The sequence below is a fragment of the Cynoglossus semilaevis genome, chromosome Z (assembly GCF_000523025.1).
Source record: "Cynoglossus semilaevis isolate Cse_v1.0 chromosome Z, Cse_v1.0, whole genome shotgun sequence".
Taxonomy (NCBI): domain Eukaryota; kingdom Metazoa; phylum Chordata; class Actinopteri; order Pleuronectiformes; family Cynoglossidae; genus Cynoglossus; species Cynoglossus semilaevis.
Genome location: NC_024328.1, coordinates 6,915,515 through 6,935,232, shown reverse-complemented (window position 1 = coordinate 6,935,232; position 19,718 = coordinate 6,915,515). Strand labels below are relative to the sequence as shown.

General features: G+C 39.2%; 2 protein-coding genes across 2 annotated transcripts in view; both read right to left on the bottom strand.

The window, feature by feature from the left end:
• Positions 1 to 336: 336 nt before the first annotated feature.
• mrps27 (mitochondrial ribosomal protein S27) lies at positions 337 to 11,039 on the bottom strand. The gene is made up of 11 exons (XM_008336004.3): positions 10,945 to 11,039; positions 10,721 to 10,798; positions 7,185 to 7,255; positions 7,027 to 7,085; positions 6,565 to 6,679; positions 5,956 to 6,034; positions 4,282 to 4,397; positions 4,034 to 4,136; positions 3,799 to 3,941; positions 2,355 to 2,516; positions 337 to 2,197 (listed from the first exon to the last, which is right to left on the bottom strand). Exons 1-11 carry the CDS (start codon positions 11,015 to 11,017, stop codon positions 1,949 to 1,951), a joined length of 1,248 nt encoding a protein of 415 aa, XP_008334226.1. The 5' UTR covers positions 11,018 to 11,039; the 3' UTR covers positions 337 to 1,948.
• Positions 11,040 to 14,045: 3,006 nt separating this feature from the next.
• Positions 14,046 to 19,718, bottom strand: part of znf366 (zinc finger protein 366) — a 7,876-nt gene continuing 2,203 nt past the window's right edge. Inside the window, 7 exon segments of the mRNA XM_008336005.3 lie at positions 14,046 to 14,746; positions 14,749 to 15,315; positions 15,394 to 15,568; positions 17,268 to 17,459; positions 17,928 to 18,078; positions 18,914 to 19,081; positions 19,169 to 19,718. The exon segment at positions 19,169 to 19,718 is cut by the window's right edge and continues 479 nt beyond it. Of these exon segments, the coding sequence (XP_008334227.2) occupies positions 14,637 to 14,746; positions 14,749 to 15,315; positions 15,394 to 15,568; positions 17,268 to 17,459; positions 17,928 to 18,078; positions 18,914 to 19,081; positions 19,169 to 19,718 (1,913 nt within the window). The 3' untranslated portion in view covers positions 14,046 to 14,636.

Genomic DNA, 19,718 nt, shown 5'->3' with positions numbered 1-19,718 from the left:
ACCCTAACTCTGTCTATGTCTTCAATCACGAGATCCACAAATCTTCTCTCAGGTCTTGAACTCTATCTCCAACATCTTTGGTCCAACTGATCAACTTTCTCTCCTTAGCACTTGTTCAAATGATCCTGACCTTGCCTCTAACCATCCTGGTCACTCCAAATACAAACACAGCATCTTCAAGTCAAAACTTTTACTGACAGCAGATTCTAACTTTCACTTTATGTTTAGGTTTTTTTTTTATATGATTTGTGAAATGAATACATTTCCTCATGCCTGGTAAAACAATGTAAGGTGCGCCTCCAGACCTACAGTACGAACACCACTCCATTTTTGGACCAATTTTTAAAGATTTATTTCTTCAGCATCAGAGCAAAATTTCACCTGGGCTTTTTGCCATACACATGTCTGGGAAACACATTTTTGTTCCAAATAGGTTCTGACAATAAGACATTTATGAGGAGAGACATGATGAGTTTATGATCAATTCTGACAGTCAAATACAGCTGAGTACGGTTTTGGCAAATCGTGGCAGGAAACCCGCAGGTGTAATTGATAACATTAAAGACATACATACATTCCACCAGGCCCAGCTCCTACCACGGCCCTGCTGCTGCTACTAGTGTTGCTGCTGCTGCTGTACACGCTGGCTCAGTGGGAGGCTTAACAACAAACTAATGTATTTTCCATAAACTTTTCACCTGTACTTTTCCTAAAGATGTGCCAAACTGTCTGCAGTGAAGAGGAAAATGAAGTGTATGGAGACTCTGGTCATTCCGTCAGTCAGATGGAGCCTCGGGTTCACAACTGTGCCTTTTTGAGTATTTTGCAGTGCTTGTTTACTCTTAAGTGCATGTCAGTTTTTTTTCCCAGGACCGTTTACTGAATAATGAATAGCAGAAGCAAAATGTGCATTAAATGCATTATGTGCAGGACTACAGCAGGACTTTGTATCTTCTAGGGATCTAATCTTTCCCCAGGAAATAAACAAAAGCAGCACTGGATTGTTTGCTACCCAACATAGTGCATGTTGGATAAACGTTCTACATTTTAGTGAACTTTTGGTTTTTTAAACATACCATGATCTACGCTGGTAAATATTCTAAATGCTGGTCATTTTGGAAATTTCCTTCAACTAGTGGCCTGCTGGCCAAATCTGGTCCATCTGTTCCGGCCTGCAACCGGATTCCAAAATTATGAGGATTAAAGAGAAAATACCATGTGACCCCTACTAATAAAGCATTAGTGTCTGTCCAAAAAAACTCTGGCCCTCTGACACACAGTCTGTGACCTCTGCTCCAGACATTAGACCGTGGTTTCATACAAGCATGACCGTGTTGGATGTCAGAGGTCAGATGAGATTCACAGATGAAAGAAAAGTAACAGTAACTCCAACAGTAACTCTTTACAACCGAGGTTCGCAGATAACCTTCTCTGAACAAACAGCACATGCAGCCACACCTTGGAGCTGATGGACTACAGCAGCAGACATCACTGTACACTCCATCAGGTGACAATAGAGAAGGAAACAGGAAGTGATCAGCTGTACACTTCCTAGTTCCTGCTTATATTTCTGCGTGGATATTTTACCACAAAAGACATGGAGTCAATAAAGCAAATAATTATGAAAAAAGGAAATTAGCCAAAGTAAAAAAAAGTTTTTGTTTAAAGCAGCAGGTTAAAAACAAGTGAAATAAACAACGAACATTAAATGATAGACTATTTCTTATACAGAAAAAAATTGAAATTTATTGTATTGATACAGACAATGTGTACACATAATTTGTATTGGCCTCAATGAATTGGGAAAAAAATCACCTGAAACTGGCTACTGACAATGTTGGTATTTGACTATTTTACAGACACTGAATTTCTTCCTCTCATTTCTCCAGAGTACACAACTGTAATAGACACACTGGAAGGACAGTTCAGGACCCGTCTCTCTGCGCCTTTACACCTGCTGAGCTGCAGCCTGGGCTGCTAACCTCTCCTGTCTCTCCAGCTCTGCCTTCTCCCTAAACTCCTTCTCCCTCTCAATCAGATGTTTCCTATCCACCTCCCAGGCCTGAATACGTTTCTTATACTCTTCCAGATCCAGTTTTTCTGAAGCAGCCAGCTTCTGTTTGGCTAGAGTGCTGACTAAGTCTTGCAGGGAGGCAGAGTCCACTTTACCCTGGGACTCTAGTAGGCTCTTCAGTTTCTGAATGTGAGAGAAAGGTCAAAAAGTCCTCAGTAGGTCTCTAGAAAGAACAGTTCAATTTGTCTCAACATTCTCTGAAATCAACTTCTGGATAAACACTGAATATTTCTGATGTTGTAATGACACTTTGACTCCACGCCTGAGGTAAATAACTTACCTTAAATCTGTTGATATAGTTTGGCAGCTGAGCACGTTCAGCCAAGTCATCTTCATCTACAGCATCTTTCTTTTTTACCTCCTCCTCTCCTGACTCCTCACCTGAAGACTCTGAGTCTGAGGCTGTGGATAGCTCCTGCAGCAGATCGTTCATGCTGTCAAGCTGGGGAAAAAAAATACAAAGTATTAACCTTTTTTACGATTGGGGGGTTCTTCAGAATCAATCACTACTGCACTTTAGGTTCTGGAAAAATAAGAACAAAACAAAATAATCTTTGCTTTTCACTATTTTCTTTTTAAAAGTTAAAGTTAAAAACTTTTTGAAAGACTAGTTGAATTTTAGGTTTTTTATATTTTGACAGAGAAAACACACAAACACTGTTCATACATGAATAGCAAGAGCCGTAAAGATAAAAATTTCAATTATTGGCTCATTGTCTAAATCCAATTAAAATGACCTTTTTTTTGAAAGAAAACAGAAAACCTGACATAAGAAGCTGAAATCCTTTCAGACAACTTGCCTCATCCCAGGTGAGTTATAAAGCTGGCACTGGCAACAGTGTCAGTGCCAGCTTTATTAAACAGATGTAATATTTCCTCTTTCCTGCTGTTTCACTGCTGCTGCACTAATTCACACAGACAGGCGGAGAGTTCCAGACCCTTCAAAATCACATTAGAGTGAACAAAGCCCACATATTAGACTGGACCCCAGGACACCGGCTACATAATGGGCCGTGACTAAGTGCATGTATGGAAAAGACTGCAACGTCTGAGAAGTGCGTGTGTGTGTGTGTGTGTGTGTGTGTGTGCCATTCCCACCAATGAGTAACAGCAACCGGTCTCTCCTGTGTGAGCCACGTTTTGACACTCTCCAGCGTTTTCCATTTTTAAATATACTAGTGTCACAACAATAATATAACACTTGGAGAATGTGTTTGTTTGACGTCAAAACCAACAGTCAGAGCAGATCTGGTACCGTGCAGGGAGCCCTGTGGTCTGGGGAGGTGTTTTGTTTTTGTCCGAGGTGTTTGTTGATACTTATATGGCGAAAGGACTGCAGGTCGACATTGTTGGTCACGTGGCTCTCCCACAGCTGTACTGTCCTTTCTCTGTGCTCTGTTACTGAATTTAGCTGTGAGATGTTCTGTAAGCTGTTCAGTATCATCAGTCATGACAGTAAATCAAAAACCAAACAGAGGACAATGGGCCTTTGCTAAGGCGTTAAGAAAATAATATGATTGAAGTATCAGAAGAAAAAATTAAAAGATAAAGGAAGTATGAGATGAAAAATTGAAAGAAAAAGGAGATGATGAAGAAGAATGAAGACAAAAAGTAGCAAAGGTAGAAGAAGAGATAGACGATAAAGGAGAAGACACCGTAGATATAAATAGACCGGTGTCACTGTGACATAAAGGTAATTCTCCCTCAAACATCTGTGTCCTTACAGTGTCTTTGTTCAGCTTCATGTCTCCAGTATCAGCAGATACTTTCTCCATGATGTCCAGGGCTCGACCCAGATATCCACGACCCCAGAACAGAGGCATGCCTTTAAACACTGCATGTATTCCCTTTGACATCTCTACCAGACCTGGGTGTGAAAAACACCAAAAATAAGAAATCTGCAGAACAAAACACTCTACAATATGGTCATTAATAACATACACACACACATACACACACCTAGAAGAGCGTTTCCAAGTAGCTGGGTGTTGAGGCCAATGTTGTTGTTTTGGGTCAGGCCACAGATGAGCAGTGAAGCACCCAGACTTCGCTGCTCTGACATCTGGGAGGAGTACATTTACACAATTCATTTAGAAGAACAATTCATTGAGCAGAGAAGGACTGGTGTCTGCCTGTTTTAAACACATCTACTGTTTTGTTGGGCATTTAGGAAACACAAAAGTATCAGGAATATTAGTTTTACCAACCGTGAGCTGTGGTCTGGAGGCTAGGTACATGCTCAGAGCATGGAGAGACAGAATCTGAGTGGACGGAAGGTCAAAGGCCTCCTGAAGCATCACCTCCTCAACTACACAGCATGCATCTGCACAGAAAATACATTTTTACCATTACACATCCTTTAATTTATTTTCACCAGACTAGAGTTAAAAAAAAAACAACAATTCTGGTAATTTTAAGGAACAGTCTGTTTTGTTTTGTTTTTTTTTCCCTATCAAATCCCTTGAAATCCCATTCTAACTACTGTATCAATGGCAACCGTAGTGGTGTTGTCATCCAAATCACAGCAGGAAGCACCTGCTAAATACAAAATGAAATCTATAAAAGTCTTTCCTACTTCAGAAGTAACACATATTTTGCCAAAAGAAAGAATTTTCCAGCAACTGAATTGTATTTGTTAAACTTGAGTGAGACTCATTTGTCAGTACTACAGTATCTGCATCCCGTCAAACCCATCTTAAGTCTTATCTGAGTTGGTCTGCTGATTTAACCTCATCAAGAAGAACTGATGTAATGATATATATGAGAAACATAATACTGGTATTTCACAGTAGTTTATTCCTTATAGAAAACAGAACAGCACAATTTAAATGAAAAGGTGATGTGAAATATATGAAGACATTTGGAAAGGCAAGGAGAGAAGTGGAAAATAATTAAAAAGATTTAAAAAGCCAGCTGGCTGCAGGAGATTCCTCCTCCCAAACCTTTTACCTCGTCTGCCCTCATTACCTCATTCACCTCCGTGGAGACCAATCAAGCACTGACAAAGTCGTATAATTTGTTTTTCTTGTTACGTATGTTTTCACGGTAGTGTGTCTGGTATCACTGGTGAGCTCCAGGATGACATCACTGCCGAAGAAGTACGACTTCCTAGATGCCACTGCATGGAGTATCAGTATGTGGTTGTAATTCTCTTCTTTGCATCAAATTTAGCCCCAAACTAATACAAAGCATTTGCCATGCTTTACTTAGGGTAACAGGAACACCACTGTATTTTCACCAGAGCCATGGTTCTTGTTAAATATAGCTGATTTTTTTTTAATATGTGAAAAAGTGGTTCTCAAAGTGAGGGGTGGGGACCCCTATCGGTGTATATAGCCATTGCAGGCAATTTCAATTTTTTTTATTGGACCAAATTTGGAAAAAGACTGTAGATCAATTAATAATGTTATGTAATGCATGTTCTACAAGCCACCATCAAGATGCACAGGAGGTATCAACAATAGTCCCATCTCCACTTGGTGTGCGTTACTGTTGTGGTAAACAATTTGAAGTTCTCAGCTTAATATGTTTTTTTAGCCAACTTTTTGACACTACATCATCATGATCAAGGAGAAAACAGACATTTATTTTAGGCTCTGCTTCACTGGCCGTTTTAATAAGTATTTTTCAGATGCCATTTTGCCATCAAAACTGAAAATAATGTAGCCTCTTTTATTAAAGGAGCACAATCAGCCTCTCCGTCACCCCCGTCTTTTATAAACATAGAAAATCAGTGATTCAAATAAGTTATGACTTCACTGATTTTCTTTGAGTCTCATTTCTGGCCACATTCTAAGTTGTGGAATTGTTTGAAGCCTATGTTTAGAAGGCTCTGCACTTGAAAATCAGTCATTTCACTGGACCATAATTAACAGACTTACTTTTATAGTCTCCATCCTTAATGTAAAGATCTAAGAGCAGATTCAAGGTGAAGTCATCTGGGAATATTCCGTACTGGACCTGCACACACACACACACGCAAACAGACTTAATACCCAAAAAACTCACATCACATGTGTAACAATAAGAATTTCCTAGAGAATTTGTTCTTGAGCACTGTTTACTCTCCGTGATTATGAAGTGATATACTGCATGTAATATATCACACACAACACTAACAAGTGCAGATACACATTGCATCACTGACACTGATCTAAACAAGCACAGAGGTGGCCGCGCTGACAGAGTATACCCTGTTGTATCCTTACTGTAAACACATCATCGCCTGCTTGACGTCTCTGCCTTTTAAATAATTCAGTGATACGCAGACACTACAGCACATTCAAGAGCAGCACACACACCGCAGTGAAACTGTCAAACACGTTTGATGTTATTTGTGCTGCTCAGATCAGCCTTAAAAAAAAAAAACCTGGCTCCTTCCGACAGGCGGCAGATAAGATGGGCGGCCAGTCTTTATTGAAAGCTTCTGATTACATTTCCTGTATAACTGTGATGATGAGCCTCATCCACATAGCTGACACGTTGTGCACCTTGTTCTTCAGCGTGTACAGAGCCTTCTCCGTGGCCCCGTACTTCAGACACTGTCTGACCCAACTGTGGACGGTCCAGTCTCGCAGATACCAACAGTTTGGGCTGTGACGAAACCTAAGAAGACAGAAGGACACGGCACTTGCTTTAGTTCAAAGGTTCATGATTGATTCAGAATTAAGAACACAAACGATCACACAAAAAGTATGTGATTGGGAAATACACTAAATCCTGTAATCACAAAAATGGCTGAAGATTCCAAAGGAAGGAGTAAACAGGAAAGGTCTGGAGTTGCCCCGAACAAAGAAAAGAATGTTGCTGAGCATAAACCAAAACAGACAAACCAAAGAGACGACTCATTCCAAGAAAAGCACACAAGAAGGTACCACGGTCCAAAAGTGGGGCTGCGGCAGAGATGGCCCACACAGAACTAGAAGCAGACGAGAGGAGAAATGACGTCTTACTTGTAAAGGTAGTACTCTGCCTGATCCACCTCGTCCCGTGATGAAATGTTCTCAACAAACTGAAACCAGGTAAAGATAAAAGATCAGAAAACAAACCAATCGCAGTCTTTTTTATTTCATTATGGTTAGTTTGGTCAGTTTTTTGTTTTTTTTTATACCCGGGACAAAGTGAGAGAGCTGACTGGAAGATTCTTGTCATACGTTCTGTCCATGATGGAGGCCAGTTCAGCTGCAGGTTAAAAACATAGAATAATCAGATTATTACAAACAGCTGTGTGTTGGTTCTGGTCCTGATGATGGTTCTTGTCAAACACTTTACTTTGACTCAGTGTGGGGTTGGTGTCTCACTCAAAAGGCTCTGGGGAGTGTGCCTTTGTGTCCTTGAGCAAGACACGTTATCCCAAGTGTCCAAAATTTCTCCCACTAACTAGATCCAGTCTCATGGCCCCAAATAAGTAGAGGCAGCATCGAGAAGTCTGTCATGAAATATCAGTGTACCAGCACCCACTGTGGAGACTCCTGGCTGAGAGTGAGTCTATATTTGTCACAGACATCAGTTTGAGCCAACACACACTGAGTGTGTAACAACTGTGTGTTAAATACTGAGCAGCTGCTTCAGTGACGCTATAGAGTTACACTGCCATCCTGTGTTCAATGCTGGAATTGCAAATTTAAAATGCAGTCAAAATAGGAAAGCTTTTTTATAAGCGTTAAAAATAAAAGTCACATAAATCCCGCTACAATTACTATATCTATTAAAAGCGGCCTCTTTCAAGATTTAATATTTTCAAAGAAAAATGTGTCAATTTTGCTAAAAAAAGCCCATGTCTGATATCAATCCATTCACTGCATGTTTATCCTACAGAAAAGTCAGGACAAAATTCTGAAGAAATATAGGTAGAGAAGGTTTCAGGTTTGAGTCCACCAGCTGCCAAGTTACCACTGAGGTTCCTCTGAGCATGACACCGTCCCCACTCACTGCTCCCCTTAAAGCTGCCCACTGTTCACTTTGGTGATGGGTTAAAAGCAGAGGTCACATTTGGTTTTGTGCAGTGGTGTGCTGTGTCACAATGACAAGGAGTTCACTTTCCTTTCCTTATTATTATTTAACCTTTATTATGATGTGTATACATAAAAAAACAAGGTTAAATTGTAGATCGGAGGGTTCTTCTACTATCAGTAAAAAAAACCCACAGGAATAACATTTTGCAAAAATAATCAACAAAATTTGGAGTTTTCAAGTTTTACAGAATCCAAAAAATGCAGTCACCTGTCCTGCTTTTTTCCCCTCTCTTTTCAATACAGGCTACTTTTTAAGATTCTTTCTTTTTTAGCTATTATGTGCTGAAAAAGTCTACAACTTTCAATCACTATGACCAAGACATCCCTTATTTTGTTATTTCAACATAAGATTAAAGGAAGAAAATGCCATATTATTACACTGTCTCCTGACTGACTTGATGGTTTTTTTCTACACAGAATGGATCTAAAGACATTGTGTAGCCAAACAATCATGTAACATGTAGCCGTGGTATTATTGAGATGCAGGAGAGGAAGGAAAAACAGCTTTGACCGAGGTCACGACAAACATCTGATTGTAGAATCTGAGTGACTCTGACTGTGGTCTAACTGTTGTGTGTGATCAGTTTGGTTTGAGTGTTTTTTTCACTGCCAAATTGATCACTTGGGATTTCCACATATCTAACTGTTACCCAAGTAAAAGTAAATAGTGTGAAAAAAAACTTCAGTGAGGGATTGTTCGAGTGACTGAAGCATCAAGTTGATGAGAGAGGGGAGAATTGGCAGACAGGTTGGAGCTGAATGTGGTAACTCCTAACCACCATTTACAACTGTGGTGAGCAGAAAATCATCCCAGAATGCTCAAAATGTCAAACACTAAGCTACAGCCCGCAGAAGGCCACATGTGGTTCCATTCCTGTCAGCCAAGAAGAGAAATCCGAGGCTGCAGCGGGCACATGATTACCAACAGAGGACAGATGAAGACAGTCATGAAGAAAATCACAAACTGGTGTGATGATTCCGACTTTTCTGATGAGTATGCAGAAGGTAAGGTCAGAATTTGTCATTGGCTGCTTGAATCAAAGGTCCCATTAGACCAGACTAGTGGTGGAGATAATAATGATGTATTTAAAAATACCAATCGTCCATGATTTAAAAGCCACAGAAACTAAAGCTGTGGCTCTGACTGACAGACAGTATCCATTTATGCGCCCAGTTCACTGTATTACTACTTCCAGCAAAGTATTGCACCATGGTCTCACAAAGCAAAAGTAATCTCACATCACTGGTACAAAAAGTCAAAACTATTGATCCTATTATTTATTTAAAAAAGAAATAAATAAATAAAATGGTCATTTATATGCATTGCTATCAGGAAGTTTCTCTACTTTTCAAGGGTCAAATACATTGCAAATAATTTAAAAAAACTTCAGTGTAACTATAGTTAATCATACATTCAAGTTTCAACTCTTCCTTCCATCCTGGACACATAACACTTAAGCCATGGTCATAGGTCATCTCTCTCTCTCTCTCTCTCTCTTTTAAATGTTCCACAATGAAGTCTGTTATTCTACACATTAATCTTGAGTGAGGACTGCCTTATTTTTTGCATTATAATATTTTAAAACATATTTATATATCTTATAAATATGTAAAATATATATTATATACTGTACTTATATTAGCAACACTGCAGTTTAAAATGTAATGACTCAGGGCAGTATCTGCCCTTGATTTATGCAAAAAAAGGAGGTACTGACAGCTTTAAATATACAGTATATACTATATACAGTATATATAAAAAAAATCAAACAATTCTTAAGATTGTTGCAAACTTCAAGGCCTTGGTAGATCCTTCTTATAAACCCAGTTTCCCAGCCTTGCTACTACTTCCGATGATTTGGTTTTATGTTTTAAAATAAAGGTCATACTTAATTACTAAACTTTAACTTGTAGTTTGTAATGTGTTTTTTATTTTAGATTATTCATTCATTTCCTGATTTTAGCTTTCACTAGTACTGAAGTACTGTATCTGGTTAAAATTAATCTAATCCTATATAACCATATGTACCAAACAGTAGAAAATTTGTATTAATATTAAAATTATTCTTCTTTGGACACATGACCGCTAATAAATGGTCACTGTAGGTCTTAGGGCAATGGATGTTGAGCTATATACAGGTTGTATAACAAAAAGAATGAACAAATTTTTTTTTTCCTTAATGTGAAAATGATTTGATTTATTTGATGGCACAGCAGTAAATTGGATATATTTTGCTAGTTGATAACAATGAGACATTAAAACTATATTTAAGATATGGGGTAAAGAAATTGTTATTTCTTTTTCTTCCTAACATTTTATAGATACATTGATGATCTATTGATGATTATGAACATATGTAGTAGCATAACATGTATCTAGTGTTTGTGTGAAAGTTTCCTCGGTCAGTGTGCTTCTGTGGACTCCTCTCCCTTCCTGTCATATCTGAATTTACATCACTAAGATACGATTTACCGAATCAGGTCATTGACAGTGACATGAAACAGACCAAAAACTTAAGAGCCAACAACGAGGTCCTCGAGCTGACCCAGCATGCTGTTCCTAATAAACTGGTCCGTAACCGCACCCCTAAATAATTGTATTTAAAGTATTAACATCGATTTAATCTCTTACCCAGGTTCTGAGGATCTTTCTCTCTCGACTCCCACAGTTTGGTGTCTGTGTACGCTGCTGACAGTAACCATCTTCTGGCTGCAATAGAGACATCAGGTCATGTTATAGACACTTCCATAGTCTTCCACAAACAAACGTTCGCGTTGGTAAATATCAGTTATATTACTGTACGAAATCTTTTAACAACAAAAAAACGTGTTTAAAAGCTCTCATTTGAAAAATACCTGTAAAGGAAGGTGATAAACGGTTAACTTTGACAGCAGCAGTCACACATCGCTTCAACACGGACGACGCCATCTTTGGACCATACCATGTTACAGCCAGGGCGGGGGGTTGCCGTATTTCGTTTCTTATTTTTTTAAACTGACGTAAAAAGGACTACCAAACGTGATACTCGAAGGAATCGGACAGTTTTAGTTTTTTTTTTTAGGATTACCGAGTTAATGTATTGTGAATGTATAAATATACTTATCAATCCATACTGAAGTCATATTCATATTTTCGCTCGTGTTACAAATAGTTTTCAAAAAGCATATAATTTTTTCTAATGTATTAAACGCTTAAAGAACTATTTAATAAAACATTTTTTCAAGTATTAGATTAGCCACACGGGGCTATTTACTTTCTTTAATTTAATTGATTTGATGAATTGATTGATTTTAAGCAACAATTAATAGAATTAATCATTTTTTATTAATATGTTTTCTGCTTTACACTCACTTAAAGTAGTAGCAGTACACGATAAAGTAGTAAAAAACAAAACATATATTATTAAAGTAAAATATTCAGTATCAGAACCAAAGCTTCATATTCATCTAGAGTTTTACTTTAGAAAGAATAGATTGAACTTCGCTTGGTATGTAACAAAGTATGTACACATGTTGCTATAGGACTGAGCAAAATAGACAATAGAGGGTGCTGTTAAATAGGTTAGAAAAAAATAAGTGTACAAACAGGAGGGGTTGCTTTGCTTTCAGACAATAAGTGTGTATTTGGCATGGTGGAGAAAATCATTCTGCAGATTTTGAGGACCTGAATTGCCATTAATGATTTACCACCAAAAACACAGTCATACAAAAGCTGAATAACAAAAGCTGAGCTCTATTTAAATCAACTCTAATTATGTATGTGTTTGTATGGGGGTAGCGGAACCATGGCCACAATGTGTCCTCCATCACCTCCTTGTCAGTGAGCCAGCATTTTTTGTTTTTTTCCTCATACGTAGAGGAGGACAATCATCATCTGTAATCACAATAAGCTCCCTGGCTACAGGTCAAAGGGGATAACAGGTTAAGTCTGGGGTGGGACAGTTTTAGTGAACAAAACATGGAAGAATTTAAGCACCATCTTGTTTTCTCACTGACCGACAAAACAGGAAGGTTGCATTAGGCACACGTAGGTAATTGAGTATAATTGAAGTAGACTCTGTATTAAATCTTTAAAGAAATAAATTGGACATGAAGTTGTGTCCTACTTACAGGATAACAGGATAACGTACAGGATAATGTTTTATTTAGTTTGTTTAAATATTTATGATGAAAAGCTTGTTTTGTATAGTATAGTAAGTATTGTATAGGTCATAAGGAGTTGAACTGAGTTACAAAAAACACCCCATGGGACCATTAAAGAAACAGTATGAGAAAGCATAAGTGGCAGAAAAGAGCTTGAATAGTGGTGCTGGATGCGTTTATGTGTTGCAAAGTGAGATGGGTTTGAGTAAACTAACTGCATAACAACACAGTGAATTCTGGAGTATTTCAGTTAAAAAATAAAAAATAAAAATAATAAGCATTATAAGCATTTAAACCAAACAACTGCACATTGTCTAATTGCACTCAGGCAGGAAGTTCGTTTAGGGCCATTTAGCAATGTCACACAATCAACTTGGATAAGTTTAATTTAGTATTTAGTAGTATTTGAGAGAAAACTAACTCTGTATTTAAATATCTACTTTTTTTATTTGTTTCAAAAATAGAGCAAATTCCATGCATCTCTTCTTCTCATTATTTATACAGTAATCAGCTACATTATACATGCAGAAAAATTTCGAAAATCATATCATATGATATAATCAAAATCTTTATTTGTAGTGCTTGTCGTCCATGTATTACACTAATAACTGTGTTTCACAGCAAATCATGTTGCTTTCTTTCTTCTTCTTTTTTTTTTTTACCTCTCACACAAGCTTCCCTTTTCTCAGCATTAACTGTATCACAGCAATAACCTGTATTCCGGTTGGTTGTTTTCAAGGTTTCACTTCAATTTCCAATCATGCAAAAGTGATCAAACAAAATTCTCAAACATGGTCTTTCACATCACCTCAGTGCTGGGAGCAGTTGAGACAGGGGTTGGGCCTGAAATGTGAAGGTAAGGAGAGGAAAGGAAAGGAATGAGAGGAGGATGTGAGAACTTCCTCAAACTGTTTGCAGTTTCGCCCTTCAGGACACGGTGGTCGCCACTGGTAGAAATAGAGAAGCCGCTGTTCTGCATTTCTCATGACAAGAAATGACCTGTTTACCTGTCAGATTAAATGGAGCTGCTGTATACTGAATAGGCCACTATTGTCCAGTACCATAATGATAATGATTACATATGAGATACTTGGAAAGGAAGAAAAGGAAAGTGAACTCCTTGTCATTGTGACACAGCACACCACTGCACACAACCAAATGTGACCTCTGTTTTTAACCCATCACCAAAGTGAACAGTGGGCAGCTTTAAGGGGAGCAGTGAGTGGGGACGGTGTCACACTCAGAGCACCTCACTGGTAACTCAAACCTGAAGCCTTCTGTACCCAAGTCCACTTCCTTAACCACTAAGCCACCACTGCCCCATATAATAATAAGTTTCTTCAGAATTTTGTCCTGACTTTTTTGTAGGATAAACCTGCAAGGAATGGATTGATATCAGACATGGGCTCCTTTTAAAAAAAATTTTTTTTAGCAAAACTGACACATTTTTCTTTGAAAATATTAAACTTTGAAAGGTGCCGCTATGGTGTAATTTGAATATATGTTTTATCATATTGAGCAATAGTAACCTGATTATTCTATGGTCTTGTTTTTGCATGTTCTGCGTTGAGTAGAAACAATGCTGCATTCTGACTGGTGCAGACATATGAAGCCTTTGTCTGAGACACCTACTGTGTCCTTCACCGCTGTTTGATCACAGGCTAGAAGAGAGAAGGTCAGGGGTTTTTTCTCTTCCTCTTCCTTTGCTTTGAAAGAGAAGCAGGAGGAATGAACAGCTCTCCTGAAACTCACCGCAATCATATAATATGTGGTTTGGGTTAGACACTGAGGATGTTGGATGGAACACAGACACATTTTCACACAAATATATCAGTTTATTTATTAATTTAACAGAATCACAATTGGCTCATCAAATCATATTGGCATATAATAATACAAGAACAACGTTTCTCATAAATCATCCGTGACAAAATCATCTACTCAATACAATGAAATAATACAGAGTCGATCACAGTTAGTTTCATCAAGCTTTGTCAAATCTGTTGCTGTCATAAATTAAAGGAGAGAATATGGATGATTTTGATTGATACTATTCTAATATTAATTATATTAATCAAATCTCTACACAAAAAAATATATACTTGATTCAAATTCAAAATACATCTATTGACAAAAAAACATATATTTTTTCTGATTAGCCAAATCATGTATTTTAATATATATTAATTTACTAAATATTATGTACAAGAAATGCTTCACATCTTTTTAATGCAGGGACTTTATTTCTTTTTTGTAAGATAACAAACTTGATGTGTTCATCCTTCCTTTTTGGCCAAGCTACTGCAGCACATCCTTCATAATTACAGACATACAAGCCTCCCTTCTCCTCAGGGAAGTGCCTCCTCAGCATCCTGTACACTTTTCTGTCAAAACAAACCCTCCTCTCATTCTAACACTACTTTCTCAATCTGTTTTTCTCCACCATCCTGTTCGCCTGTAAAGTTACCAGCAACTATTTCACCTGTCTCCAATCTGTTCTGCTCTCTCTCTGCTCATTGATCACTGTCTCTCTGAAGTCGTTCGGCTGCTGTTCACTCTGCTCTGGCTCTTTTTGCTCCTGATGATAATTTTCTAGCTCTGAATCTGAGTCATATGCATATGAATGACTAGAGCCTGGTTCATGGTATGACTGCTGGCCAAGCTCTAAGTAAGATTCATAGGATTCTTCTGACTCCATGAAGTGCTCGGCAGATCGTCCTTCTGCTTTTCCTGCTGCCATCTCATCCGTTACACTTTGCTGATGAAGCTGTTTGTGTTTCTCGCCCACTGACTGATCATCAAGAGACCCCGGTTCTCCCTCCTCTAACTTTTGGTGGTATTGTTCCTTGCCTCGGCACTGATGTGGGTCCACTTCAGGGCTGTACTGGCTCCTTCTGTACAAACTCTCTTCATCTTCCTCCTCCTGACAAGAGCTTCCAAGGATGCTCTCTCCATCCGACTGAGAAAGCCGGAGGCTGGGCAGCTCTGGTGGTTTCTGCGAAAGGTCAAATGGCTCCTCTTGGCTGTAGTGAGTGAGGAGCCCCATCGGGGAAGTCAGGCAGAATTGCCCTCTTTGCCTAAACACTGAAAACCAGAGGACAATGAGATTGAAACATGTATGAATAAATATATCTTCATGCAACAAATAATTCATGTTTTTACATCTTTCATCCAGTCCTCTGTCCATGACTCCGTGTTTGACCTTCATGTGTCTGGTCAGATTTCCCTTCAGTGTGAATTTGCTGGGACAGTAGAGGCATTTGAAGGGCTTGCTGTCTGAATGGAGATGCATGTGGCCCATTAAATTATGCATCCTGTTGAACTCCTTCCCACAGAGCTAAAAAAAAAAAACAATTAGAAAAAGAATAGCAAAACATTAGCCTGTTGTGCTTAGTTATACTAAGTGAAATATCACTTAGTATAAGGGGGTGGGGGGTCTCCTTTCATTTATCAATTTGAATTTAAAAGGAACCTCTTATTTGAATTTTAAAACCATCCCTCTATTAATTTACTCTTAAATAAGTTACCCTACCCTTGACCATGAATGAATGTGCAGGCGTTCAGATACACACACACACACACACACACACACACACACACCCATGAATGCTCCATTCGTTTCCCCCTTTCATCTTTGTCTTCCCTTCTTCCTGCCTCTCTTTCTGTCTGATATCAGAAAAACAGAAGAACAGAGGCAGAGAAAGGGAGAGAGGGAGAGGAAACAACATGGAGACAGGGCCAGGAGGAGGAGAACAGGGAAGGGCAACTCCTGTGCTGTCCTTCCTCTGCATTCTTTTTTATTAGGGTGGTCCTTTCCTTCAGGAGGAGAGAGGGACTGTAAACTGTCCAAGAGGACCGTGAGAAAACAGGAAGCTCCCTCCAGCAGTAGAGAAAGCGAGATGAAATCTATTTGTGGGCCCTGTCCTCTGGGGAGGCTGAGGGACCATTGTTAGAGAGGCAGTTTGTGCGGCAATATCCTTCCTACAGACAAGGAGGCTCCCTCCACCAAAAGCCTCTTTGCTATCTGGTCATCATCTCAGTCGTCATACCAAACATCGAGGTCAAAACACAATCTCTAGAAAGTTGGGAATTCCTTGTAACAGTAGCTTTTATAGAAATAAGTTCCTGGCTACTTTCGGTATACCAAAAAGTTCAGCCTAATAGCTTAGTGGAGCAAATAGTGAGTCACTTCCAAATAATTCTACACAGTCTTTACAATGTGTTTCATATTAATACTAACGCATACAAATATTATTGGGTAGATCCAATGATTATCTTCATCTACTGGAAAAAATATACAGGAATTTATGTATGTCCTGATTTCGTGGGAGCTATTAGCTACGTTTTACATTCTCCACGTGAGTTGCTAAGACAACTTGAAGTAGCTAATCATGAATTTCTGCACTACTTTAAATCAAAATACTCTAATACTACTAATAAAGATAATCCCTTTCCCATTTCCTTTCTAGTGGTTCCATAGTGTGGTGGTTAATGGCGCCTCCTGTGGCAGTCTGTGTCAGTTGCAAAGACTCAAACTGTACATTTTCAATAAGGACCCAAATGTTATTAATTAATTATTTTAAGGGATACTTGTTGTTGGGAACCTGTAGGGGCAGTAATGCAGCTCAAAGGATGCATAGTTGCCATTAGTACCTCAAACTATCAATTAAACATTTATAAAACCTGCAGAAAATGAAGATGTGTTTTCTGTTCACAAACACATCCCGTATAATCTTCATTTTTGTGTCTATTCTCTATCCTGTCTGCCTTCTGACTGGTTTATTATTATTATGACTATTATGGAGGCCAGTAATTTCAACATCATTGTTTTGGAGCATTTCCTGAATGTCTGTTTTTCTTCTGCTGGAGGAACTGCCTCCTAATATCTTTCAGGCCACGTCATTATTAATTTTTTCATGTAGCTCTTGGCAGAAGTTTTTTTCCATAAATTTTACAAATTCTTTTAATCTATTGAGGGACAAAGCCCAATACAGGAAAGAAAAAAACAACCATTTGCCATTCAAAACATTACTGACCTTGCACTTGTAAGGCTTGATGTCTGAGTGGACGATCATGTGAGCCTTAAGAGTCTGTTTCTGGACAAAACTCTTGAAGCACATGTGGCACTGGTAGGCTCGTATGTTGGTGTGGATGAGGACGTGGCGCTTCATGTTGGCCAACAGGGTGAACTCACGACCGCAGATCCGACACTTGTGCTCCTTCACGCCCTGAGGATCATGGGAATGTAGAGGCAGCAGAGACATCATCAACAAACAGACCTGTAGATCTTCAAAGTCCAAAGTTTGAGATACTTAATATGTCACCCTAAGTTTTTATACGTCTGTTAGAAAACATCTGTATTTTTTAGAAATCATCTCTAAAGGTCTTAGCTACAGTTGTATTTAGTCCTGAGGCCAATCCAGAGGTCGATGTTAAGGGGTTAAAATGACATGACTTTCGGTAAAAAATTGCTCTGAGACTGCTGACAGAAATAATCAGTTAGACTCGCAACCAAACTCTCTCATCCAACTTCACATTTAAAAATGTAAACAAGAAATAATGGACTCGTCTTGGTGTGACAGCCTAATTGATGCCAAAGTCTGTGCTTTTCCATCCAAGTCCTGTCAAACGGCGAGAGAGGGAAAAAAAAGGGAAAAGTTGTGTGTTTTGTCTTCATTTTTCCTGGTGAAACATACTTTGTGAGTGAGCGTGTGCTGTTTCAGGTGGTGAGACTGGATGAACTCCATCCCACACTCGCTGCAGATGTATGGTCTGATGTCTTTGTGTTTCATCATGTGGTTCTGGAGTTGACTGGGATACTGGAAAGTCTTCTGGCACTCTGTACACCTGCAGGAAGAAGGGGGAGACTTTTCTTCGACGACCAAATAGAGCAGTGACGTGTGAAAGAAGGACGTTTTCATTTTAGCCGGAACTCTCTTTCATTTGCTGAGATAAACAAAATGGTGGATTTATCTTTAAGGTCCAATAGTGAAGGTACAGGCTGCAGTAACAGCAGGGCCAGGTCTGAGTGTCTAAATATAGGAATCTACATCATGTTTGGTTTATCTCGACTTTGCTGCAGCTTTGCTGCTATATTTAGTTCAAACTCTTGCCAAAATAAAGCAGATAAAGATGAATGGGGAACTTACAGAATGAGAGTCACTTTAAACTGATTTTTACTGAAGTCTAACTTTTCAAAGGCCACTAACTTTACACTGGTGCTAAGAGTTCTGGCTACAGTTTGACCCACGAAATGAAACCTTCTGTTATGCTTTCTTTTATTGGTATTTCAAAATCAATTTGTCAAACAGAAAACTCAGTGTAAATCAAAGTATCTGTTGATACTACAGATTCTTATAAATCGTTTTTGAAAAACATTCTCTAAAAACAGTAAAAAATAAGAAAAACAAGTATGTGATTTTTTAAATTTTCTTTAACTTTAGCATTTTACATTTTTTGGAATGTCCTCAATAAACAACAATGATTAACAAAACATTTTTAGCCTTAATTTCTCAGCCTGGTCTGGTTCAGTCTGTCGTTGTATTTCTATGGTCTGCCTCTACTCTTTCATGGGTCGTGGGAGGAGCTTACAACAGCCTTAATCCTTAAATATGCATGTAAGTTGACTCCGTCTAGTTCTAACTGCTGTACTTGACCATGGAGCTGCTCTTCATCTGCTCACCTGTACAGGGTTGGACCACGATGGACACTAAGGTGTCTTTTCAGTTGAGCGAGTGTCGGAAAGTCCAGACCACACTCCACGCAAATGTTCTCCTGACCTTTTTCATGCTTGAGCTCGTGAGCACGAAGTTCACTGGGGTACGCAAAGCCTCGACCACACACACTGCAACTGGAGGAAGGAAGACAACGTTGTTGATTAAAAAATAAAACATTTAAATTAAAAAGAGAAGATTACAAATCTGGAACAGCGGTTCACCTGTAAGGCTTGACATCACTGTGCTGCATCATGTGCCTCTTCAGGTGACTGGTCTGGGTAAAGGCCTTGTGGCAAACCTGACACTTGTGAGGTCTCATGCCCTGGTGGGTGAGCAGATGTGTGTGCAGGTGACTCAGCTGCTTGAACAGTTTCCCACACAGGTGACAGCCATGGGGTTTGATTCCATTGTGGCCCAGAATGTGTGTGACCAGGTTGTACTTGGAGGTGTAGGACTTGTCGCACATGCGGCACTTCCACCTCTTTTGGTCGCCTCCGACGTCCACATAGTAACTGTCATCCACGTGGATGTCCAGCCCAAGCTTCTCAGCACTGGTTGACCCCCCTCGAGGAGCCCCCTCACGAGCATGGTGGCCAGGACGCAGGTCCTCCCTGCGGTAGAAAGCACTGGGCGAGAGTTGCATGACTGGCCCTGGCATGAAAAAAGGGTAAGGGAGGAGGCTGCGGTGGTAAGGAGAGGGGAGATAAGGAGGGTGGAGAAGTAGAGGAGACGGAGGCCAAACAGGAGAAGGGCTGAGGGGCTCCTGTTTGA